This window comes from Pristis pectinata, chromosome 37, assembly GCF_009764475.1.
Source record: "Pristis pectinata isolate sPriPec2 chromosome 37, sPriPec2.1.pri, whole genome shotgun sequence".
NCBI lineage: Eukaryota > Metazoa > Chordata > Chondrichthyes > Rhinopristiformes > Pristidae > Pristis > Pristis pectinata.
In genome coordinates, this window is record NC_067440.1 from 6,617,750 (window position 1) to 6,642,270 (window position 24,521).

General features: G+C 47.2%; 1 protein-coding gene across 5 annotated transcripts in view; it reads left to right on the plus strand.

Moving 5' to 3' along the window:
• Positions 1-23,021, plus strand: part of LOC127586587 (phospholipase D2-like) — a 341,818-nt gene extending 318,797 nt beyond the window's left edge. For all 5 annotated transcript variants that reach the window (XM_052044668.1, XM_052044664.1, XM_052044665.1 and 2 more), the window contains 9 exons: positions 3,266-3,379; positions 4,949-5,053; positions 6,907-6,995; positions 9,339-9,452; positions 11,036-11,085; positions 13,902-14,036; positions 16,518-16,671; positions 18,760-18,877; positions 22,192-23,021. In XM_052044668.1, coding sequence (XP_051900628.1) covers positions 3,266-3,379; positions 4,949-5,053; positions 6,907-6,995; positions 9,339-9,452; positions 11,036-11,085; positions 13,902-14,036; positions 16,518-16,671; positions 18,760-18,877; positions 22,192-22,416 — 1,104 coding nt within the window. In that variant the 3' untranslated portion in view covers positions 22,417-23,021. The remainder of the gene's footprint in view (positions 1-3,265; positions 3,380-4,948; positions 5,054-6,906; positions 6,996-9,338; positions 9,453-11,035; positions 11,086-13,901; positions 14,037-16,517; positions 16,672-18,759; positions 18,878-22,191) is intronic.
• Positions 23,022-24,521: the final 1,500 nt, after the last annotated feature.

Below are 24,521 nucleotides of genomic sequence, written 5' to 3' on the forward strand. Positions count from 1 at the left end.
CACTATTACAGCGCCAGCGACCCGGGTTCAATTCCGGCCGCTGTCCATAAGGAGTTTGTATGTTCTCCCCGTGTCTGCGTGGGCTTCCTCCGGGTGCTCCGGTTTCCTCCCACATTCCAAAGACGTACGGGTCAGGAAGTTGTGGGCGTGCTATGTTGGCGCCAGAAGTGCGGCGACACTTGTGGGCTGCCCCCAGAACACTCTACGCAAAAGGTGCATTTCACTGTGCGTTTCGATGTACACGTGACTAATAAAGAAATCTTATCTTAAATATGCTTAAGACACAGACAGATTTTTGCATCGTAGGGGAATGAAGGGTTATGAGGTAAAAGGCGGGTAGGTGGAGCTGAGTCCACGGCCAGATCAGCCATGATCTTATTGAATGGTGGAGCAGGCTCCACGGGCCTACTCCTGCTCCTATTTCTTACGCTCGCCTGCTGCAGAAATCCTACCCCTGCAAGCATTATCTCCAGAGCCAAGCCATTCATGAGAATATATAGTCCAAGGGGGGTGTGAGGTGGTGGTCAGGGACAATGGGGAGGTGGGAGTGGGGGGTTTGGGTCCTCCAACCTGATGCTTTCTCCTTTACTACTCACTTCTACCCCGTCCTCTGACACTTCTCTCCCTTTTCTGGATCTCCGTCCCGGGAGACCAAGTATCCACCGATACCTTACCGCGGTTGACAAACATCACATCAGATGCACGGGGTGTCTTGTTCCCGGAAGGGCCCAGTTAAGTTTCTAGATTGATGTAAAACGGTGCAGAACAGTTGTAATAATATTTCACTGCAGTTAAAATTACTTTTCACCTGTGTGCTGCTGAAATAAGAACAATTTGATTGGATTTCTAGGTTTAGGCCACTATAATTTGACTATAACCAGCATGTAGTCCTTTTGTCTTGGTTCTTTGATTCTCTCCGAACCCATGCCCAAGTCTCTCATGGGATCGCAGAGCACTGCAGCTCTGGGAGACGTTCATGACAGATTGCTTTCAAATGGACATCCTTTTCCAATTTGATGAAACTCAAAGAAAAACTGCAGATGCTGGAAACCTGAGACAAAAACAGAAAATGCTGGAAATACTCAGCAGGTCAGGCAGCATCTGTGGAGAGAGACACAAAGTTAATATTTCAAATCCCATTGATTCCTTTAGAGCTAGCTCTCTTTTTCCAGTTCTAAATTATATTTTCAGAATTGACCCAATTTTCTTTCAAGATCCACTATTGAATTTGCATTCAGGACCTTCCACAGAAGTTATTCCAAAGTCTAAAGGTTCTTCGTGTGAACCAAAACTTGGATTGGATTGGTTTATTATTGTCACATTTACCGAGATACAGTGAAGAGCTTTTGTCTGCGTGCCATCCAGACAGATTATTCCGTACATAAGTACATCAAGGTAGTGGAAAGGAAAACAGAATGCAGAATATAGTGTCACAGTTACAGAGAAAGTGCAGTGCAGGCAGACAATAAAGTGCAAGGGCCACGTCGAGGTAGATTGGGAGATCAAGAGTTCATCTTCAAGCGTGTGAGAAGTCCATTCAAGAGTCTGATAACAGTGGGATAGAAGCTGTCCTTGAGCCTGGTGGTACGTGTTCTCAGGCTTTTGTATCTTCTGCCTGATGGGAGGCGGGAGAAGAGAGAATGTCCAGGGTGGGAGGGGTCCTTGATTATGTCAGCTGCTTTCCTGAGGCAGTGGGAAACTTAAATTTCCTCCCATAGCCTCTGGTTATTTTTTCCAGGCACTTTAAGCTCACAACCTTTGGTTATCAGCCTTTCCGTCATTAGACACCGTTTCACTTTACCTTCATGACTTATTTTCCAAATCTCCTCTTAGCTCTCTCTACTCTAAGAGGACTACCTACTCCTCATTCCTTCAACTATTCTAGTAAATCCCTGTCACACTCATCCTCCAGCGAGAGTCATACAGATTTTAGCAAGATTCAACCCCGTGTTTGATCAAGGTCGCTAACATCTAATACTGATGTAAAATGTGACCAATGGCAAATTGGAATTGGTGGATGGGTTTTATTCTGGCTGGAGATCTGTGACCACTGGTGTTCGGCAGGGATCGGTGCTGGCACCTCTGCTGTTTGTCATATGTGTAAATGACTTGGATGAAACTGTAGATGGGTGGGTTATAAGTTTGCGGATGACACAAATATTGGTGGAGTTATGGACTTTGAAGAAGGTTATCAAAGGATACATCAAGATATAGTCATGGGTGGAGAAATGGCAGATGGAATTTAAGATAAGATCAGATATCTTTATTAGTCACGTGTACATCGAAATACACAGTGAAATGCATCTTTTGCGTAGAGTGCTCTGGGGGCAGCCCGCAAGTGTCGCCACGCTTCCAGCGCCAACATAGCATGCCCACAACTTCCTAACCCGTACGTCTTTGGAATGTGGGAGGAAACCGGAGCACCCGGAGGAAACCCACGCGGACACGGGGAGAACGTACAAACTCCTTACAGACAGCGGCCGGAATTGAACCTGGGTCGCTGGCGCTGTAATAGCGTTACGCTAACCGCTACACCACCGTGCCTGCCAGGGAAGTGTGAGGTGTTGAACTTTGCGAGGGAAAATGTTAAGGCATACAGTTATTAGCAGAACCCTTAACAGCATTGGTGTACAGCGGGATCTTGGGGTCCATCGGTCAGGGCACTGAGTATAAGAGTAAGGAAGTCATGTTGCAGCTGTATAAGGTTAGGCCACACTTGTGTACAGCTCTGGTCGCCGCCCCATTACAAAAAGGATGTGGAGGCTTTGGAGAGGGCGCAGAAGAGGTTCACCAGGATGCTGCCTGGATTAGAGGGTATGAGCTATAAGGAGAGGTTGGACAAACTTGGGTTGTTTTCTCTGGAGTGTCAGAGGCTGATAGAAGTTTATAGGATTATGGGAAGCATAGACAGTCAGGATCTTTTTCCCAGTGTCGAAATGTTTAATTCTAGAGGACATGCTTTTAAGGTGAGATGGGGAAAGTTTAAGGGAGATGTGCTGGGCAGGTTTTTTACACAGAGAGCAGTGGGTGCCTGGAATGAGCTGCCAGAATTAGTGGTAGAAGCAGATACAATAGTGGTGTTTCAGAGGCATTTGGATAAGTTGCATGAATATGCAGGGAATGGACGAATGTGAATCGAGTACAAGCAGAATAGATTTAGTTTAATTTGGTGTCGTTCGGTACAGACATCACGGCCTGCTCCCTTGCTGTACCGTCCTGTGCTCTACTTTCTATACCTGGTGTAACCCAAGTTATTTTTCTACAGATCGTGAAAATCAAGTACAAGTCTCCCTGCTTCCCATACCTGTTGCCAAAGTCTCAGACTACTGCTGACAACCTACCGTTTGTGGTTCCAGGATCCATTCCAGCTAATGTCCAGGCAAGTGGCCAAGCGGGGAACCCGTTATTTAGCTCTTGGGTTAATAATCGTGGCAACGCCCAGCCAGTAACAAGAACATGAGTTTATCTTCAATCGTAAAAACAGCAAGTGCCGGGGAAAACTCAGCAGGTCAGGCAGCATCTGTGGAGAGAGACACAAGAGTTAACTTTTCAGGTCGAAGATCCTTCGAGAGGGACAATTTAATCTAGGTAGTGGAGATGTGGGGGAGGTATTGGTATTGGTTTATTATTGTCACTTTACCGAGGTACAGTGAAAACTTCTTACAAACCGATCGTACTGGTCAATTCATTACACAGTGCAGTTACGTTGAGTTAGTACAGTGTGCATTGATGTAGTACAGGTAAAAACAATAACAGTACAGAGTAAAGTTTCACAGCTACAGAGAAAGTGCAGTGCAATAAGGTGCAAGGTCACAACAAGGTAGATCGTGAGGTCAGAGTCCCTCTCATTGTATAAGGGAACCATTCAATAGTCTTATCACCATGGGGTAGAAGCTGGTATTGGTATTGGTGTTGTCCTTAAGCCTGGTGGTACGTGCCCTCAGGCTCCTGTATCTTCTACCTGATGGGAGAGGAGAGAAGAGAGAATGACCCGGGTGGGTGGGGCCTTTGATTATGCCGGCTGCCTCACCAGGGCAGCGAGAGGTAAAGACAGAGTCCAAGGAGGGGAGGCTGGTGTCCGTGATGTGCTGAGCTGTGTCCACAACTCTCTGCAGTTTCTTGCGTTCCCGGGCAGAGCAGTTGCCGTACCAAGCCGTGATGCATCCAGATAGGATGCTTTTTATGGTGCATCAATAAAAGTTGGCAAGTGTCAAAGGGGACATGCCGAATTTCTTTAGCCTCCTGAAGAAGTAGAGGTGCTAGTGAGCTTTCTTGGCAGTGACATCTACGTGATTTGACCATGCTGTTGGTGATGTTCAGAATGGCAACAATGGAGACACAGGAGACTGCAGAATCTGGAGCAACGCACAATCTGCTGGAAGAGCTCAGCAGGTCGGGCAGCGTCTGTGGGGGAGGCGGGAAGGAATTGTTGACATTTTTGCATCAGGATTGAGAGGGGAGATGGCTGGCATAAGAGACGAGAAAGGGGAGTGGCGAGAGTGGATTCTGAGGCCATCAGTGGACTGAGCAGGAATGTAAGACGACAGGAGGAGAGCAGGGGGGCGGGGTGGAGCTGGGAGACAGTGGCAGGTGAATGACAGATGGATGCAGACAGAGAGAGGGAGAAGGGGAAAAAACATGGAGAAAGGTGGGGAAGGGGGAGGGATAGGCTGTGATAGGCTGAAATAATGTGGCAGTGAAGGGTGAGTTGCTAAAGTCTGTGTAATGCTGTATAATCTGACCAGCGAACTGGAGCACTCAAATGAGAGGAAAAGTGAGAGACAGATGGTAGGTAAAAGTTCTGACACAGGAAGAAAGAGCAAGTCATATAGAGTTGGGAGAATTCGATATTGAGTCCTGCGATATTGAGTAATCTTCCACTGGTGTAAGTGTTGGTCGGTGATTGAGCAAATGTGAAGTAATAGATTTTCTAATTCCCTTCTTCCAGGTTCTCCGGTCTGTGGAATGTTGGTCCGCAGGGTCAAGTGAGAACTCCATCTACAATGCCTACTTGCAAGTGATTCGTGACAGTCAACACTTCATATACATCGAGGTAAAGCCCATTGCTCGCATTTGCTTCATCTGATGTTTTCGGTGGATTAGTTAGGCTTTTACAGCAGAGTATTCTGTCAAACAAACCTCCATCATTCCAGCACCTACGAGACATGAGAAAGCAGTGGATTAATACACTCCCTGGCTGAGCCCGGTTAAACAACCACTCACTCCATCAGGATGCACTGGATGCAACTTACCAAATGTACTTCGAGCAGCACGGGTATCGTACTGTCCTGGTGCTGTACTGTTCTATGAATGGTAGGGTCTCGGGGGGCATTGAGGAACAGAGGTGCCTTGGAGTACAAGTCCATAGATCCTTGAAGATGGCAGCACAGGTAGATAACGTGGCATATGTGGCCTTCATTAGTTGAGGCACTGAATATAGAAGTAGGGAACTTTAGAAAACCTTGGTCAGACCACAGCTGGAGTACTGCGTGCAGTTCTGGTCACCACACTACAGGAAGGATGTGACAGCACTGGAGAGGGTGCAGAGGAGACTCACCAGGATGTTGCCTGGGATGGAACACTTCAGTTATGTGGAGAGACAGGAGAAGCTGGTTTTATTTTCCCAGGAACGGCGGAGGCTGAGGGGAGGAAACCTGATAGAGGTGTGCAAAACTATTAAGGGGATGGATGGGTGGATGGTAAAAAACCTTTTCCCACAGTGGAGGTGTCTAAGACAAGAGGGAAAAGTTACGTCCAGATGTTTAGAGGAGATCTGAGGAATTTTTTCACCCGGGGGGGGGTTGGAATCTGGAACGCACTGCCTGAGGGGGTGGTGGAGGCAGAGACTCTCACAGCAGGTCCTCAAAAACCCAAAGCATAGACCTAATGTGCATAAATGAGATTAGTGTGGACAGGTACAACGGTTGGCATGGAAATGGTGGGCCGAAGGGCCTATCAGACTGCTGTCAGACTCCTGACCCAATCACCTCTTTCACACCCCCTTCCTGTGGTACTGCCACGTTCTCGGACTGCTAACTCTACCTCTCTCAGTTATTCTGTTATTGCTATTGGTTTATTATTGTCACTTGTACCGAGGTACAGTGAAAAACTTGTCTTGCAAACCGATCATACAGGTCAATTCATTACACAGTGCAGTTACATTGAGGTAGTACAGAGTGCATTGAGGTAGTACAGGTAAAAACAATAACAGTAGGATAAAGAAATTCGGCATGTCCCCGTTGACCCTCGCCAATTTTTATAGATGCACCATAGAAAGCATCCTATCCGGATGCATCACGGCTTGGTACAGCAACTGCTCTGCCCAGGACTGCAAGAAACTGCAGAGAGTTGTGGACACAGCCCAGCACGTCACGGAAACCAGCCTCCCCTCCATGGACTGTGTCTACACTTCCCGCTGCCTTGGTAAAGCAGCCAACATAATCAAAGACCCCTCCCAGCCCGGACATTCTCTTGAAGATACAAAAGCCTGAAAGCATGTACCACCAGGCTCAAGGACAGCTTCTATCCTGCTGTCATAAGACTATTGAATGGTTCCCTAGTACAATAAGATGGACTCTTGACCTCACAATCTACCTTGTTATGGCCTTGCACCTTATTGTCTGCCTGCACTGCACTTTCTCTGTAACACTTTACTCTGCATTCTTTTCACTTGTACTACCTCGATGTACTAATGTAATGAAATGATCTGTATGGATGGCATGCAAAACAAAGGTCTTCACTGTACCTCAGTACACCTGACAATAATAAACCAATTTACCAATTTACTTGTGCCAAACCATCTCACAAATTGCTTGGAATGGGATCAGCCTACACTTTTACCGACCATAGCCTTCATGCCGTGGTATCTGTGTTCAAGTTCTCTCTCTCTTGTTCATTTTCTTACAGAATCAGTTCTTCATCACCTGTGCAGATGACCGCAGTGTGTATAATCAAATCGGAGATGTGATCGTAGAGAGAATTCTCAAAGCATACAGGTAAGATAGGACAAGCAAGATTCAAATATGATGGCAGAATATAGTATTAATGGTAAGACTCTTGGCAGTGTGGACGATCAGAGGGATCTTGGGGTCCGAGTCCATAGGACACTCAAAGTGACTGCACAGGTTGACTCTGTGGTTAAGAAGGAATATGGTGTATTGTCCTTCATCAATCGTGGAATTGAATTTAGGAGCCGGGAGGTAATGTTGCAGTTGTACAGGACCCTGGTCAGATTCCACTTGGAGTACTGTGCTCAGTTCTGGTCGCCTCACTACAGGAAGGATGTGGAAGCCATAGAGAGGGTGCAGAGGAGATTTACAAGGATGTTGCCTGGATTGGGGAGCATGCCTTATGAGAACAGGTTGAGTGAACTCAGCCTTTTCTCCTTGGAGCGACAGAGGATGAGGGGTGACCAGATAGAGGTGTATAAGATGATAGGAGGCTTTGATCTTGTGGATAGTCAGCTTTTTCCCAGGGCTGAAATGGTTGCCACAAGAGGACACAGGTTTAAGGTGCTGGGGAGTAGGTACAGAGGAGATGTCAGGGGTACGTTTTTTACTCAGAGAGTGGTGAGTGTGTGGAATGGGCTGCCGGCAACGGTGGTGGAGGCGGATACGATAGGGTCTTTTAAGAGACTTTTGGATAGGTACATGGAGCTTAGAAAAATAGAGGGCTATGGGTAAGCCTAGTCACTTCTCAGGTAGGGACGTGTTCGGCACAGCTTTGTGGGCCGAAGGGCCTGAATTGTGCTGTAGGTTTTCTATGTTCTATGTTCTGTAAGATATCTTTACTAGTCACTTGTACATCAAAACACACAGTGAAATGCACCTTTTTGCGTAGAGTGTTCTGGGGGGCAGCCCGCAAGTGTCACCACGCTTCTGGCGCCAATGTAGCATGCCCGCAACTTCCTAACCCGTACGTCTTCGGAATGTGGGAGGAAACCGGAGCACCCAGAGGAAACCCACACAGTCACGGGGGAGAACGTACAAACTCCTTACAGACAGTGGCGGGAATTGAACCCGGGTTGCTGGCGCTGTAAGGCATTACACTAACCGCTACGCTACCGTGCCTCCAAAGAGGTAACTCTGAATTTTTCCAGTCCGCTGAAGAACAGTGTGAGCATCCAACCGGGCTGTTGAATTGTTCCTGAATTAATTAGCACTGGATATTGAAACACAGATATATCTCCATTATTCAGCGCTACTTAATTCAGGAAAACAATGCCCCAATTTTAAAAATGAACAATAATTTTCATCAGTAAATGGGAGCAGGAGGTGAGAATTTGGACCAGGAGCCTGTTCTACTATTCAATAAGATCCTGGCTAATTTTCTACCTCAAACACCATTTATTTGTCCTCTCTGCATATCCCTTGATTCTGTTCATATCTATTGATCTCTTTTGAATGCAGTAAATGACTGAGCCTTCACAGTCCTCTAAGGTTGAAAGTTACAAAGACCCACTGCACTCCGAGTGAAGAGATCCTCATTTCGGTCCTGCACCCTTTGAGACTGTGGTCCCTAGTTCTCGACTCCTGAGCCAGGGAGAACATCCTCGCTGTATCTCCCCTGCTGAGCCCATGAAGAAGTTTGTATAAGGTCATATGTCATTCTTGCTTACTCCAGATAATCGAGGCCTAGCCTCAAATAGAAGAGTCTATTGAATGTCCTATTCAACTCTTCTGGGCATATCTAGGTCCATCCAAGTGAATATAGAGCAACACCAAAAGTTCTGGAAGAACTCAGCGGGTCAGGCAGCATCTATGGATGGAAATGGACAGTCGACATTTCGGGTTGAGACCTTTCATCTTCTAAAGAAGATGATTCTATTTTGATAATTATCAAAGATGATGAATTAATGTTTTAATTTTGGATGGTACAGTGGCAAAATGAGTAGAGATTCTGCTTCACAGCTCCAGACACTGGGGTTCAATAGCGACCAGCGCTGTGTGAATGTGTGTGTGTGTGTGTGTGTGTGTGTGTGTGTGTGTGTGTGTGTGTGTGTGTGTGTGTGTGTGTGTGTGTGTGTGTGTGTGGAGTTCGCCCGTTCTCCCTGTGACCCCGTGGGATCCCCCCACCCCCCCGGTGCTCCGGTTCCCTCCCACATCCCAACGACGTGCGGGGTCGGTGGGTTATTCGGCCGCTGTAAATCGCCCCCCTAGTGTGTGGGTGAGGGGGTAGGATCTGGGGGCAGTTGATGGGAGTGTGCAGATCACAAAAACCAGTGGTCAATGGGTGGTCAATAGCCAGTGGGGACTCAGTGGGCCAAAAGCCTGTTTCCGTGCTGTAGGACTCCGTCCCAGCTCTCACTGACTAACACCATTTTGTCCCAACTTTTCCAGGGCAAAGAAGAACTATCGTGTCTACATCGTCATCCCATTGTTGCCTGGCTTCGAAGGAGACCTGTCCGCCGGCGGTGGCAATTCTATCCAGACTATACTACATTTCACTTTCCGGTATGGTCACTCCCCTGGTCTCCGTGGTGTTTGATGCTCTCTCCTAGCTAGGCTGCACCAGCCAAATTTGTGAAATCTATGTCAAGCCACATACTTGTCAATAACGCACAGGAGCACTCACCATTTTCAAGGTGAGCTGCTCCTGAGTTCAATAAATTTCACTTCGTATAAGTCAGTGATAATAAACCTGATTCTGATTCTGAGGGTGGTGATGCATTGAATTCCACTCCAGTGGGTTGAAATAGGCTAGCTGACACAGGAGTGGACTATTCAGCCCCTCAAACCTGTTCTACCAATCAAGTGGCTGATCCTCGGATCACTAGATGTGTCAGAAAGAAATCTTGTCATGCATCGAGTGACCTGAGTTTGAATTGCCGTAAAGGGTGGTGAATGTTGATCGAATTGCAACTTGTCAGAAGGAACTTGGAACAAGGTCAAACGTGGAAAAAAACTCTGGGAATATTGGATACGTAGGGGGCATGGATTGCTCATTGATAGAGCCGGTGAGCTGACAGAACTTCCTCGATACTTTTCCATAGTTTTACACATAATACAAAAATCTACCAGTCCTGACTTTTTCAAAAGCATGGATTTACAGATCACCACTATCCTTAAGTATTTGGAATTGTGGCTTACAGTGTGTAGTGATTGTTACGGATTAAATAAATGGGTCAAATTGATCGCAGTGGATCTCTGTATAAAAGTAAATTGATCACAGTGGATCTCTGTATAAAAGTGGGGGCGTAATCAAAGATCTGTTTCGTCATAAACTTCGGTTGAACGGATACCAAAAGAGCTTAAAGACTGGCACCCAAACTCACCCCACCCCCTGAGTACTGGCCACATCTCCTCCCAGTGAAAACTACTAACAGTTTACATATGACACAGAGGAGGCCATTCAACCCTTTCAGTCCTTGCCAGCTTCTTTACCCCTTTGCCACCTCTCCCTGTAGCCCTGCGATCTATTCTCTCTCACTTACTACAAACTTGCCCCTTTTGATTCTTTTGCCATTTACCCACACTGAGGGGGTAATACAACAGCTAATTAACCTCACTAGCATGGTCTTGTGAGACCATGAGACATTGGAGCAGAATTAGGCCATTCAGCCCATCCGAGTCTGCTCGGCCATTCAATCATGGCCAATTTATTTTTCCCTCTCAATCCCATTCTCCTGCCTTTTCCCCGTAACCTTTCACGCCCTTACTGATCAAGAACCTATCAACCTCCATTTTAAATACACCCAATGACTTGGCCTCCACAGCCATCTGTGGCAATGAATTCCACAGATTCACCACCCTCTGGCTGAAGAAATTCCTCCTCATCTCTGTTCTAAAGGGACATCCTTCTATTCTGAGGCTGTGCCCCCTGGTCCGAGACTGTCCCACTGATGGAAACATCCTCTCCACGTCCACTCTATCCAGGCCTTTCAATATTCGGTAGGTTTTGATGAGATCCCCCCTCACCTCATCCTTCTAAACTTCACCGAGTACAGACCCAGAGATATCAAACGCTCCTCATACATGAGATACACTTGAGTTTTATCAATATATAACCTTGATCCTTTAAATTTCTCTTCACCCAGGTCCATGTGCAGAGGAGAATATTCAATAGTCGAGCGTCTGAAAAAATACAGTAGGTGTTTCTCTTTCTGTCAAATAATGCTGTAATTATAATACAAGATGATAAGAGGCATAGATCGAGTGGACAGTCAGAGACTTTTTCCCAGGGTGACAATGGCTAACACGAGGGGGCATAATTTTAAGGTGATTGGAGGAAGGTATAAGGGGGATGTCAGGGGTAAGTTTTTTACACAGAGAGTGGTGGGTGCGTGGAACGCACTGCCGGCAGAGGTTGTGGGGGCAGATACATTAGGGACATTTAAGAGACTCTTAGATAGACACATGAATGATAGAGAAATGGAGGGCTATGTGGGAGGGAAGGGTTAGATAGATCTTAGAGCAGGATAAAATGTCGGCAAAACATTGCGGGCCGAAGGGCCTGTACTGTGCTGTAGTGTTCCATGTTCTATCCAGCTATACACTCCTGCTCTTCCAACATCATTGTGTGAAACGACAAAGACGGGATAGACTCAGTTAAGCCAACGCAGTACCCTACCTTCCATGCTCTTTGGGTCTGTCTATTGCTCGCTGTTCAGCATGTTTCTAGTCCTATGTTCCACTGGAGTTACCGGGCAGGACTTTGCAAGGTCACTAGGCTGGGGCTGACATTGCTGTGTCCAAACGTACTTATATTGGTTTTCCCATCCGTTTTACCATCTGGCTGTGAGGGAGGTAAGCGGTGGAAGTCTCCCTATGCAGGACTCCTCTCCCTTTACATCGGGGACCTGGGGTGGAGAGTGTTGCACAGAGCAGTGCCGTGTAACAGGTCCCTAAGTCGGTTTACGGACTCCCCAGCCGTCATTTCTGCGGCCGGGAGGAGACGGTGCATCGTGTACGTACGGAGTGTGAGCGGTTGCAGCCCCTGTTTGAGCATCTGAAGGGGCTGCTCCTCAAGTTGTGGCTGCACTCCAGCCCCCACGCTCCTGATCTTCGCTCACCCGGTGCGGAGGAGGGGGGTGGTGGGTCCGTCCTGGTGGCTCTTCCCCTGGGCCTGGCAAAGGAGGTCATTCACGGGTCCAGGCGGCAGGACAGTCAAGGGTTCTGCCCGAGCCGACTGCCTGCCCCTTCTTCTGGGGTTACGTCCGTGCCCGTGTGTGTGTCCCTGGAGAAGGAGCATGCAGTATCCACGGATACAGTGGGGGCTTTCCGGGGCCGGTGGGCACCCCAGGAGCTCGAGTGCATTCTGGATAACGATGACCGTGCTGTAATTTGAAGCTACTGACTGTAAATAGTGTGAATCGTGGTATATTGAAGTACTGTAATGATGTGATGCTGTAATCACTGAATAAACCTCCTTCAGAAAAGGAAAAAAAATAGGCTGATGCGAGGTAGTCTTCATGTTTAAACATTTTCTGTCCTTTAGTAGAGCAATTTGACACAACTGAACAACTTCCTAGGTTATTTCGGAAGGCAGTTAAGTGTCAAGCACTTTGCTGTGGAACAAACAAGAAGAAACGAGCTGCTGGAGGAACTCAGTGGGTTAAGAACCATCTGCGGAGGGAGAGCAACGCTTGACGTTTTGCTCCACCAGAGCGAGAGCATCGACAGTTTCTTCCCCCTTCAGACGCTGCCCAACCCACTGAGTTCCTCCAGCAGTTTGATCGTTGCTCTAGATTCCAGCATCTGCAGTCTCCTGTGTCTCTGCATCGTTGTGGGTCTGGCTTTGTAGACTGAGCCCTGCGGTTTGGCCACAGTAGTGAGGTTTCTTTCGTTCCACTGTGCTACAGAAGGTTATCCCAGCTGTAAGTATAATGCAGGCAGGAGGGGTGGGTAAGAGCAAGGTTCAGGCCAGCAGAAGCACAGTCCAAACCACTGTGTTTTCTTCTGCATGAGGGGGTGATTGATCCTTTGTCTCAGCCATCTGACAAAGGCCCATTTGCGCAGTGGGTAGTGCCTCTTCCTCGCAGCTCCAGAGACCCAGGTTCGATCCAGACCTCTGACGCTGCGTGTGTGTGTGTGTGTGTGTGTGTGTGCGTGCGTGCGTGCGTGCGTGCGTGCGTGTGTGTGTGTGTGTGTGGAGTTTGCACCTTCTCCCTGTAACCACGTGGGCTTCCCCCGGGTGGTCCGGTTCCCTCCCACATCCCAACAACATGTGGGGTTGGTGGGTTAATCGGCTGCTGTAAATTGCCCCCCTAGTGTGTGGGTGCGGGGTAGAATCTGGGGGGGGGATGTGGGGAGAATAAAAAATGGGATTAATGTAGAATTAGTGTCAATGGGTGGTTGATAGCACGGACTCTGTGGGCCAAAGGGCCTGTTTCTGTGCTGTGTCTCTCTACGACTCTGGCACCATTCTGAGAGGAGTGGAAGGTCCAGGTGTGAAATATCGCTGGCAGCGATCTCCAGCCTATTGCAGTAAAAATCAAATGCGTTGGGAACAATCAGCAGTTCAGGCGTCATATGCAACCGAATTAAGATTCCAAGTCAAAGACCCTCTGTCAGAGAGAGATAAATCGTTACTTTTAAGTTGTACGAGAGAAACAAGGGACTGCAGGTGCTGGAATCTAGATGGTGCTGGAGGATGCTGAGTTCCTCCAGCATCGTTGTGTTCTTCACTTTTAAATTATAATCTGGAATACAACGTAGGTGCAACTTCTTCGGAGAAACTCCTAGAAAATCTGAGTTAATCTTTCATGCAGTTAATTCCTGCAGTAAGATATGAATTCGGCACAGATATTGTGGGCTGAAGGGTCTGATCTGTTCCATGTTCTAATTTCTATCCTTTCAGAAATTAAGAGAGGGAGATATGATTCAAAACTTGCAGCTGTTCAACAGGGACTGTTTTAGATGCTCAGGGACAACCAGAGACTCATGCTGTATCCTCTTTTGCAGTGGGGGATAACTGGGTGAACTACATCACATTCTGTGGGCTGAGGACTCAGGCCAAATTGGACAACAAGCTGGTGACAGAGCTCATCTACATCCACAGTAAGATGTTGATTGCGGATGACCGTCAAGTGATCATAGGTGAGAGCGGGCGCACCTCTCTCCCCACAAACTCACCGCGCGAATTTACAGCTGAAGTGGTCACAAGTCGCTCATCCCCAGACGTTTGGTTTTTAGGGAAAATCTGGAAAGCTCCCTCAAAATGCTCTGGATTTATGAAATTACTTAAAAATTTTGAAACTTGTTAGATTTTTAGCAGGCATGGGTGTGAAGGGAAATGGATTCCAGATCCAGAAATTTCATTAAGCTTGGTGATCTGTTGTGCCATGATAATGCACGGGGTATTATTTTGGATACAAAATTGGCTTGACGGTAGGGTGATGGTGGGAGGTTGTTTATCGGACTGGAGGCCCGTGACGAGTGGTGTGCCTCAGGGGTCAGTGCTGGGCCGATTGTTGTCTGTCATCTATTGGTATTGGTTTATTATTGTCACTTGTACCGAGGTACAGCAAAAAACTTGTCTTGCAACCCGATCGTACAGGTCAATTCATTACACAGTGAAGTTACATTGAGTTAGTACAGGGTGCATTGAGGTAGTACAGGTAAAAACAATAACAGTACAGCGTAAGGTGTCACAGCTACAGAGAAAGTGCAGTGCAATAAGGTGCAAGGTCACAACAAGGTAGATCGTGAGGTCAGAGTCCATCTCATCGTATAAGGGAACCGTTCAATAGTTTTATCACCGTGGGATAGAAGCTGTCCTTGAGCCTGGTGGTACGTGCCCTCAGGCTCCTGTATCTTCTACCTGAAAGAAGAGGAGAGAAGAGAGAATGACCCGGGTGGGTGGGGTCTTTGATTAAGTGACACCAGACTTAAGGACAGCTTCTACCCCACTGTGATAAGACTATTGAACAATTTCCTTATACAATGAGATGGCCTATGACCTCATGATCTACCTTGTTGTGACCTTGCACCTTATTGCACTGCACTTTCTCTGTAGCTGTGACACTTTACTCTGTACTGTTATTGTTTTTACCTGTACTACCTCAACGCACTCTGTACTAACTCAATGTAACTGCACTGTGTAATGAATTGACCTGTACGATCGGTATGCAGGACAAGTTTTTCACTGTACCTCAGTACAAGTGACAATAATAAACCAAAACCAATATATCAATGATTTGGATAAGAATGTACAGGGCATGGTTAATACATTTGCAGATGACACTAAAGTGACACTAAATAGGACAGTGAAGAAGATTATCAAGATCTACAGGTGGATCTTGATCAACTGGGTAAGTGGGCTGAGGAATGGCAAATGCAGTTTAATTTGGATATGTGTGAGGTGTTTCATTTTAGAAAAGTACAAATCAAACATAAGTTACACAAGATTCTTACCAAAAAAAAACACAATTAGAACAAAAAACAAGTCCACTTTAGTGCAAAGTGATCAGAGTGGTCATAGTGTTGCTGAACTGTAGTAGTGATTAGGGTTTTGCCGGGGGATTTGAGGGGAATGTGGGAAGAATTTTAAAAAATGGGATTAACTGTGGGATGGGAGTAGGTGTGATCTTGTTGGTTGGCGTGAACTGGCTGGGCTATTCCCGTGCAGTGTAACTCTATGACCTTTGAGGTGCCTGTTGACCATACAACAGTACAGTACTCCATTACAGAGTACCACGCCCCGAGGAAGGTTGGTCACCAAAACAGATTAGAACTTGTTTTCTGGTCTAGACTTTGCGATGTCATGGTTGAAGCAACAATGTGATTTCCCTGAAGATACCTCATCAGTGGAAGATGACATACAAAAGTCATTGAATATCTACTGAACGTTGACTCTTTTGTCTCCCAGTAAGGTCAGAACTAGCCATAGTGTGGAAACGGCCCCTTCTGCCCAACTCGTCCATGGTGCCCATGTTTGGCCCATATCCCTCTAACCTCCTCCTATCTAGTTACTTATCCAAGTGTCTTTTAAATGTTACTGTACCTGCCTCAACCACTTCATCTGGCAGCTCGTTCCATACACCCACCAACCTTGCCGTGAAGGAGTTTCCCCTTGGGTCCCTTTGAAATCTTTCACCTGTCACCTTAAACCTATACCCTCCAGTTCATGATCTAGTTGAATAGACAACAGTTCGAAACAAAACTACAAACAATCTGCTGGAGGAACTCAGCAGATCGAGCAGCATCTGTTGGGGGAAAGGGATTGTCAACATTTCGGGTCGAAACCCTGCATCAGGTTGAAATTGATCCTGGTAATGGCTTACTAGTATCTATATTCCTCCCTATGTACCTCGGCAAGCCTTTTGCTAGTTTGAATTCCATCAGTTTATTTTGGAGACACTTTGCAACTTTCTAAGCCATTTCCATGCCTCTGGTTTGCCAACTGTGTTCTGACTCAGTCTAACGGAGTTAACTTTCCTCAGCAGTTCCTTCTCAACAGGTATACAAAAGGATGAAGGTAGGGAGACGGTTAGCTGGTCTTCACCTCCTATTTGTTTTATATCCCCCCAATGTCCCCTGCATCACGGGTAACATTGGTGCCTTTTCTCTCTCAAACAGGTTCAGCAAACATCAATGACCGGAGCATGCTCGGTAAGAGGGACAGTGAGATGGCTGTTCTTGTAGAAGATAGCGAGATGGAGACGTCTGTAATGGATGGCCAAGAGTTTCAGGCGGGACGGTTTGCACTCAGTCTCCGGCTCCAGTGTTTCAAGTACTTCGAATACCTCACGGTTCTATTTTACAGTGGCAGCTTAAGCATTGAGGGTTGTCCATGTTGGGTTCTCCTATCAAGAGGGTTAAGGGTTACGGGGAGAAGGCAGGAGAATGGAGATGAAAAAAATCAACCATGATTGAATGGCGGAGCAGAGTCGATGGGCCGAATGGCCTAATTCTACTCCTATGTCTTATGGTCTTAATGGACTATCATAACTGCTCTTAACACTGTTGGGGTATAGAGTACAACAGTCACAAAGTCATGTTGCAGCTGTGAAAAACTTTGTTTAGATCACATTTGGAGTTCTCCAACTTTAGATAACCTGCTACTCTTCCTCATTGTGTCAGGTCTGATCACTTTTACACATCATTCTTCTCTTAATTTTCCTTTTATTTGTTTACTCCAGCCTGCCAGCCAGATTATACAGCATTGAACAGACATTAACAACACATATTACTCAGACAGCAGAGCTTAACTGCCCCTTAACTGCCACATATCTCACCCTATTATGAAATGAAACATCAGATGGAGTTTAATCCGAGCAAGTCTGAGGTGTCGCACTTTAGGAGGCCAAATATAAGGGGAAAGTATACAGTTAATGGCAGGGCCCTTAGTAGCACTGATGTACAGAGGGATCTTGGGTCCAAGTCCATAGCTCCCTGGAAGTAACACAAGCAGATAAGGTGGTAAAGAAGGCGTACGGCACGCTTGCCTTCATTGGTCGGGGTGTTGAGTATAAGGGTCAGGAAGTCACGTTGCAGCTGTATAAAAAACTCCATTACAGGAAGGATGTGGAGGCCTTGGAGAGGGTGCAGAGGAGGTTCACCGGGATGCTGCCTGGATTAGAGAGGAGAGGCTGGACAGACTTCGATTATCTTCTCTGGAGCATCGGAGGCTGAGGGGAGACCTGATAGAGGTTTATAAAATGATGAGGGACATAGATAGAGTCTTTTCCCCAGGGTAGAAATGTCAAATACTAGAGAGCGTAGCTTTAAGGTGAGAAGGGGAAAGTTTAAGGGAGATGACTATAAATGACTTGGATGAAAACGTGAATGGGGGGGTTAGTAAGTTCGCAGGTGATACAAAGGTTGGTGGCGTTGTGGATAGTGTAGAAGATTGCCAAAGGATACAGCAGGATATAGATCTGTTACGGATCTGGGCAGAGAATTGGCAGATGGAGTTTAATCCAGCCAAGTGTGAGGTGTTGTACTTTGGAAAATCAAACGTGAGGCGAATGTACACAGTTAATGGCAGGACCCTTAAAAGTGTTGATGTACAGAGGGATCTTGGGGTCCAAGTCCATCGTTCTCTGAAAGTGGCCGCACAAGTTGATAGGGCGGTAAAGAAGGCGTACAGCACGCTTGCCTTTATTAGTCGAGGCATCAAGTTCAAGAGTCAGGAAGTTATGTTGAACCTTTATAAAACTCTGGTTAGGCCGCATCTGGAGTATTGCATCCAATTCTGGTCGTCCCATTACAGGATAAGTCGGAACCTTTTTCTGTGATTGGATTCATAATGTGAAAACAAGGTGGGGTTGTAGGCAACTAACCATCTCCACCCCAGGATGTCACCGCCCGTGTTCTTCAGAGCACCATCCTCACTTCCCTTGGCATTTTGAGCAGCTGCTTCAGTGACCTTCCCTGCACTGCGTCAATGCCTAGGACAAGGTTAATGCACCAGCAACTCCGGGGACTTACCCCAAACTAGGACACTCATTGACCATTCCCTTAGCAAGGCACAGTCAAGATTCTGGTGACTGGTGAACACCTTCTCCAAATGGGCTGGAGGGATTTGAGGTCCAATTGCTTGTTGGAGTTTTCCCAATGACAAGTTCCACTCCATCAAGTTGAAACACATAGAACGGAACAGGAACAGGCCTTTCGGCCCACAAAGCCTGTACCGACCACGACGCCAATCCAAACTAATTCCATCTGCTCGCACATCCCTCCCTTCCCATGCGCCTGTCCAAATGCCGATTAAAGCATGGAAAATGCCTGTCGGGAAAGGTTGATGTTCAGCTGTGTGATGTGGAATAAAAGGCCACATATCCGTAAGTTCATGATAGTTAGTCATTCTTTTCCGCAGGATACATCTTGGGCTCTCTGATGCGGAGATGGCAGGGGTTCAGGACCCGGTGAGTGATCAGTGTTTTCAGGAGATCTGGAATGCCACGGCTACCCGGAATGCAGCCATTTATGACCAGGTGAGTTCCATTGCAGGACTCCCGATGCAAGAACGAGCCTGCAGTTCGTGTCTGAGGCGTGTTGGACTGCTTCCTCGAGCTGCGTCTATCTACGTGATGAAATGCTCCAATAATACTCCTTACTCTGCAGTAAGGAGTTCCGAAACTTTTCATGTCGCTTTGACGGCCCAGTGGGTAGAGCCGCAGTCTCTCAGATCCAGAGACCTGGGTTCGATCCTGACCTCTGGTGCTGTCTGTGTGGAATTTGCACGTTCTCCCTGCAACCATGTGGTTTTCTCCAGGTGCTCTTGTTTCATAGAGTTATACAGCACGGAGACAGGCCCTTCAGCCCAACTCGTCCATGCCAACCAAGGTGCCTACGTGAGCTAGTCCCATTTGCCTGCGTTTGACCCACGTCCTTCTAAACCTTTCCTGTCCGTGTAACTGTCCAAATGTCCTTTAAAGGTTGCACCAGGGTTTCACTGAAAAAGGTTTAAAGGTTGCACCCACCTCCACCATTTCCTCTGACAGCTCGTTCAATATACCTCCACCCTCTGTGTGGAAGACTTACCCCTCAGATCGCCTTTCCCCTCTCACCTTAAACCTATGCCCTCTACCCTGGTCTCCCCTACCCTGGGAAAAACACTTTGGCCATCCACCTTATCAATACTCCCCACATCCCAACAACGTGCGGGGCCGGTGGGTTAATTAGCTGCTGTAAACTGCCCCCCCCCCCCCCGGTGTGTGGGGTGAGGGGTAGAATCTGGGGGGAGTTGGATGGGAACGTGGGGAGGATGAAATGGGTCGGTGGAGGATGAGAGGAAAGGTGAGTGTGGAGCCGGTAGGTTAAGGAATTGTCTCCATGTTGGATCTCTCTATGACCCCAGCTGGTGTGACCTGGAAGAGAACTTGGGATTGGTCAGGGTCAGAGGTTTCGGAGGGTTAATCCAAGTTATATCAAACTGATCTGCATTAAGCAAAAGAGAAAAGAGTTGTCAAAAAGTAATTTTCCTTATCATAGTCCCTTTTTAATGAAATAAATATCCCTTTGTGCCTAACAACAGAAAGATAGTCCCAGTGAAACAGGCCCTTTGGCCCACTGAGTCCGTGCCAGCTATCAAGAACCTATTAAATCTGATCCCATTTCATTCTCCTCACTTTCCCATCAACTCCCCCCAGATTCTCCCCCTCACCCACACACTGGGGGGAGACGATTTACAGCGGCCCATTAACCCACCGACCCTGCATGTCGTTGGGATGTGGTAGGAAACCGGAGCACCCGGGGGGAACCCACGCGGTCATGGGGAGAATGTACAAACTCCGCACACAGAGGATGCTCAAAGCCGGTTTGAGCCCGGGTCACTGGAGCTGTGGAGATGTAACAGGGTAAACGTGTCTACTTTTCAAAAGCGGCGCCTGGTTTCTCACCTTCATGATGGGGGTGTGGTGTGGGAGGGGTGAGGGGGAACTGGAGATGTTTGCCCATTGCCCTCAAACAATAGTCATTGCAATACCCCTGCAGTGCTGCTTCCAAAACCAGGGCAATGCAGTCCGTGATTCCAGAAAATTCTGATTGTCCGGCATGCCCAGGACTGGTGGTGACAGACGTGCAGATTTTCTGGATTATTGGATGTTATTCCCAATTAATCCCCCAATACATTTGTAATTTATTTTTTTAGATGTTACTCAGTATTGTAATAAATTTCCCAGTCAGCATCTCAGGGTGCCGGAGACAGGGTCCCACTGAGTGGAAGGGATTGTAGGAAGCAGGCTCCTGGAAATCAGAAGGGGAAGGGTGCTGATGAGGGGGAGGGAGTGTAGGAACCGTGGTTCCAGCAAGTCAGAGGGTAGTGCAGCAAACACTACCTGGTGAATCAGATGCCTAACCATCGAGTGATTGGAGTTTAAATGGAGTTTAATACAGATAAGTGTGGGGTGATGCATTAAACCAGCGTAGGACTTATACTGTGGATGGTAGGGCACTAGGGAGTGTCATGAACAGAGGGACCTAGGACTACAAGTGCATAGTTAAAGGTGATGTCACAGATCAACAGGGTGGTGAAAAAGGCGTTTAGCACGCTGGCCTTCATCAGTCAGGGCACTGAGTACAGGAGTTGGGACATCATGTTGCAGTTGTACATGTCACTGGTGAGGCCGCACTTGGAGCACTGTGTACAGTTTTGATCACCCTGTTATAGGAAAGACGTGGTTAAACCGGAAAGAGCACAGAGAAGATTTACGAGGATGTTGCCAGGACTCGAGGGCCTGAGTTACAGGGAGAGGTTGGCCAGGCTAGGTCTTTATTCCTTGGAGCGGAGGAGAATGAGGGGCGACCTTATAGAAATGTTTAAAATTATGGGAGGCATAGATAAGGTGGAAGGTAACATTCTTTTCCTCAGGGCAGGGGAGTTTAAAATTAGGGGGCATAGGTTTGGGGTGAGAGGGGAAAGATTTGAAAGGGACCTGAGGGGCAGCTTTTTCACGCAGAGGGTGGTGAGTGTGTGGAACGAGCTGCCAGAGGAAGTGGGTGAGGCAGGTACAATAGGATCATTTAAGAAGCACTTGGATAGGTACATGGAGGGGCGGGGCTTGGAGGGATATGGGCGGAACGCAGGACTAGCTGGGTGGGCACCGTGGTCGGCATGGACTGGTTGGGCTGAAGGGCCTGTATCTGTGCTGTACTGCTCTGTCTGTAACTCTAAGTTGTGGAAGTGCAGCAGTCTTCAAAATTCAAGGGACTGAGTCAGGACTCGAGGCACTGAGTTATAGGGAGAGATTGGACAGGCTAGTGTTTTATTCCTTGGACCATAGGAGACTTGAGACGTGATCCTATAGAGGTGTAGAAAATCATGAGGGGCATCGATAGGGTGAATGCACTCAGTCTTTTCCCCAGGGTTGGGGAATCAAGGACTAGGGGCTAGGTTGAAGGTGAGAGGGGAGAGATTTAATAGGAACCTGAGGGGCAACTTTTTCACCCAGAGGGTGGTCCGTGTATGGAACGAGCTGCCAGAGGAAGTGGTTGAGGCAGGTACATTAACAACATTTAAAAGACACTTGGACAGGTACATGGATGGGAAAGGTTTAGAGGGATATGGGCCAAACACGGGCAGGTGGGACCAGCTTGTATGGGGTATCTTGGTCGGCATGGACCAGTTGGGCCGAAGGGCCTGTTCCTGTGCTGTGTGACTCTAATAATGAGGCACGATCGGACTAATGGTTTTAAGATTGATGATGTTTTTCTATTCAGCTCTGTTACTGAAGCATATTCTCATATACAAAATTACTTGACAAGCTTTAATTGGATTTTGTATTTTCCCCCCCTCCTCAATCGTCAGGTTTTTAAATGCCTCCCCTCGAATTCTGCTCCAAACCTGGCAGAACTGCGCGAGTTTGTGTCAGCACCTGACCTCGTGACTGAGAATCCAGAGGAAGCTCAGGAGAAAATCAAAGACATCCACGGCTTCTTGGTCCAATATCCACTCTATTTCCTGTCCGGCGAACATCTCCTCCCCCCATTGAACAGTAAAGAAGGTATGGTCCCAATTGAAGTTTGGACCTAATCAGAGCAGGCGGCTTTTGGCTGAGACTACTAGCTAATTGAAGAAACACTTGGACCAGCTTCAAATGTTAGTCCCTACTTTTGTACCTTTCCTTTGTTAATGTATGTAATGGTCCATTTGAGTGACCCAAGTGGGAGGTCACTTGGAAACCGGAGTTGGTTAAAAGACTGGATGATCGATCGGAATGGCTTTCTTATTTGAAGTCTTCCTCTCACCCTTCTGCCAATCGTGTTTCATGGGGGTAAAAAAAATTGGGAATACAGTCAGCTGATGAGATTGAGTGTGTCACCCAAAAAAGTTTTCAAGGTGACTTTGGAAGGCTGAAGAAGAGTGTCCGGCTCAGGAGCTGTTGGGTGGCACACTTCTCTCAGGACCATCTCCATTTCCGCTGTTTACAGTTTCCCGTGGTCACTTTTTCTAACGTGTATTGTTTTCATTTTTTTTATTATTAAATCATGAAAATGAAAGGTTACAGGAGCAATATCTTCAAGAATTCTTCACACTGTTACCAGCATCTCTGAGAAATTGGAAGGAACACTGTGCAGTTTGGTTTTTGCTTCAAACTACTGATAAAATGTTTTCCTGGCTGTGGACCAGGGCTTTTAGATCTTTGCAACGACGTTCATTTGAATGTCCAAAACTTTGCTTCACAAAGGCTGACCCATCTTCCACTTACATTAGTAACTGCACTGCCCCCTCGTGGGATGGAAGTTTGAGAGCAATGTACATTTTAATCAGGATTCAATAGATTTCATGGAGTCACACAGCACAGACACAGGCCCTTCGGCCCATTGGGTCCATGCCGACCCATGTACACTGATCTCTGTACATTCCCACCAACACACACATGAGGAGACGATTAACCCACTGACTCCGCACGTCGTTAGGATGTGGGAGGGAACCGGAGTACCTGGGGGAGACCTACGCAGTCACAGGGAGAACATGCAAACTCCACACACAGACACACAGCGACAGAGGTCGGGATCGAACCCAGGTCTCTGGAGCTGTGAGGCAGTGGCTCTGCCCGCTGCACCACTGCTGCTGTCCTGGAGAAGTTACTGAGTTCTTTATTTTTCTCTGCAAGAACCATGGCTCCCTGTCTATCACATCATTCCAGACAGTTCCAGCATTATGTTCACAATCAAAATGGGAGGATTTTGCATAAAGTATAATGAGAGGTTAATAGAACAAGAGAACAAAACCACACTTCAATAAAACTGATGTATTGAATGACTTGCCAAGGACCCTGATTTTGTAGCAAGCATTGCATCTTAGAGCTTGAAGATAGCACATCAATTGTGTGCAGTTCTGGTTGCCCCATTACAGGAAGGATGCAGAGGCTTTGGAGAGGGTGCAGAAGAGGTTCACCAGGATGCTGCCTGGGTTAGAAGGCATGAGCTGTGAGGAGAGGTTGGACAAACTTGGGTTGTTTTCTCTGGAGCGTTGGAGGCTGAGGGGAGACCTGATAGAAGTTTATAAAGTTATGAGAGGCACAGATAGGGTCAATAGTCTTTTTCCCAGGGTAGGAATGTCAAATACTGCAGGGCACAGGTTTAAGGTGAGAGGGGGAAAGTTTAAAGAAGATTTACAAGGCTAGTTTTAAGACACAGAGTGCGGTGGGTGCCTGGAACGTGCTGCCAGGGGTGGTGGTGAAGCAGACACAATAGCAATGTTTAAGAGGCATTTAGACAGGCACATGAACAGGCAGGGAGTGGAGGGATATGGACCACGTGCAGTTTAGGTTGGCATCATGGTCAGCACAGACATTGTGGGCCGAAGGGCTTGTTCCTGTGCTGTTCTGTTCTCTGTTCTACGTTGTCCTCCTAAGAAAGGAATAACGATAACACAACGACTTCTGGTAGTCCCATATTTCTCCTGACATAGAATGAGGCCATTTGGCCCACTGAGTTATGCTGGATCTCTGAGGCAATCCCATACTCCCACATTTCCCCATTCACTATTGTCCCTAGTACATGCCCACCAACTCCACCCTGATGTTCCTACCTTAGTAACCAATCAACCTACCAATTCCGCATATCTCTGCAGCATGACAGAACCAGGGAAACCTGTGCGTTCACAGGGAGAACGTGCAAACTCCATGCAGA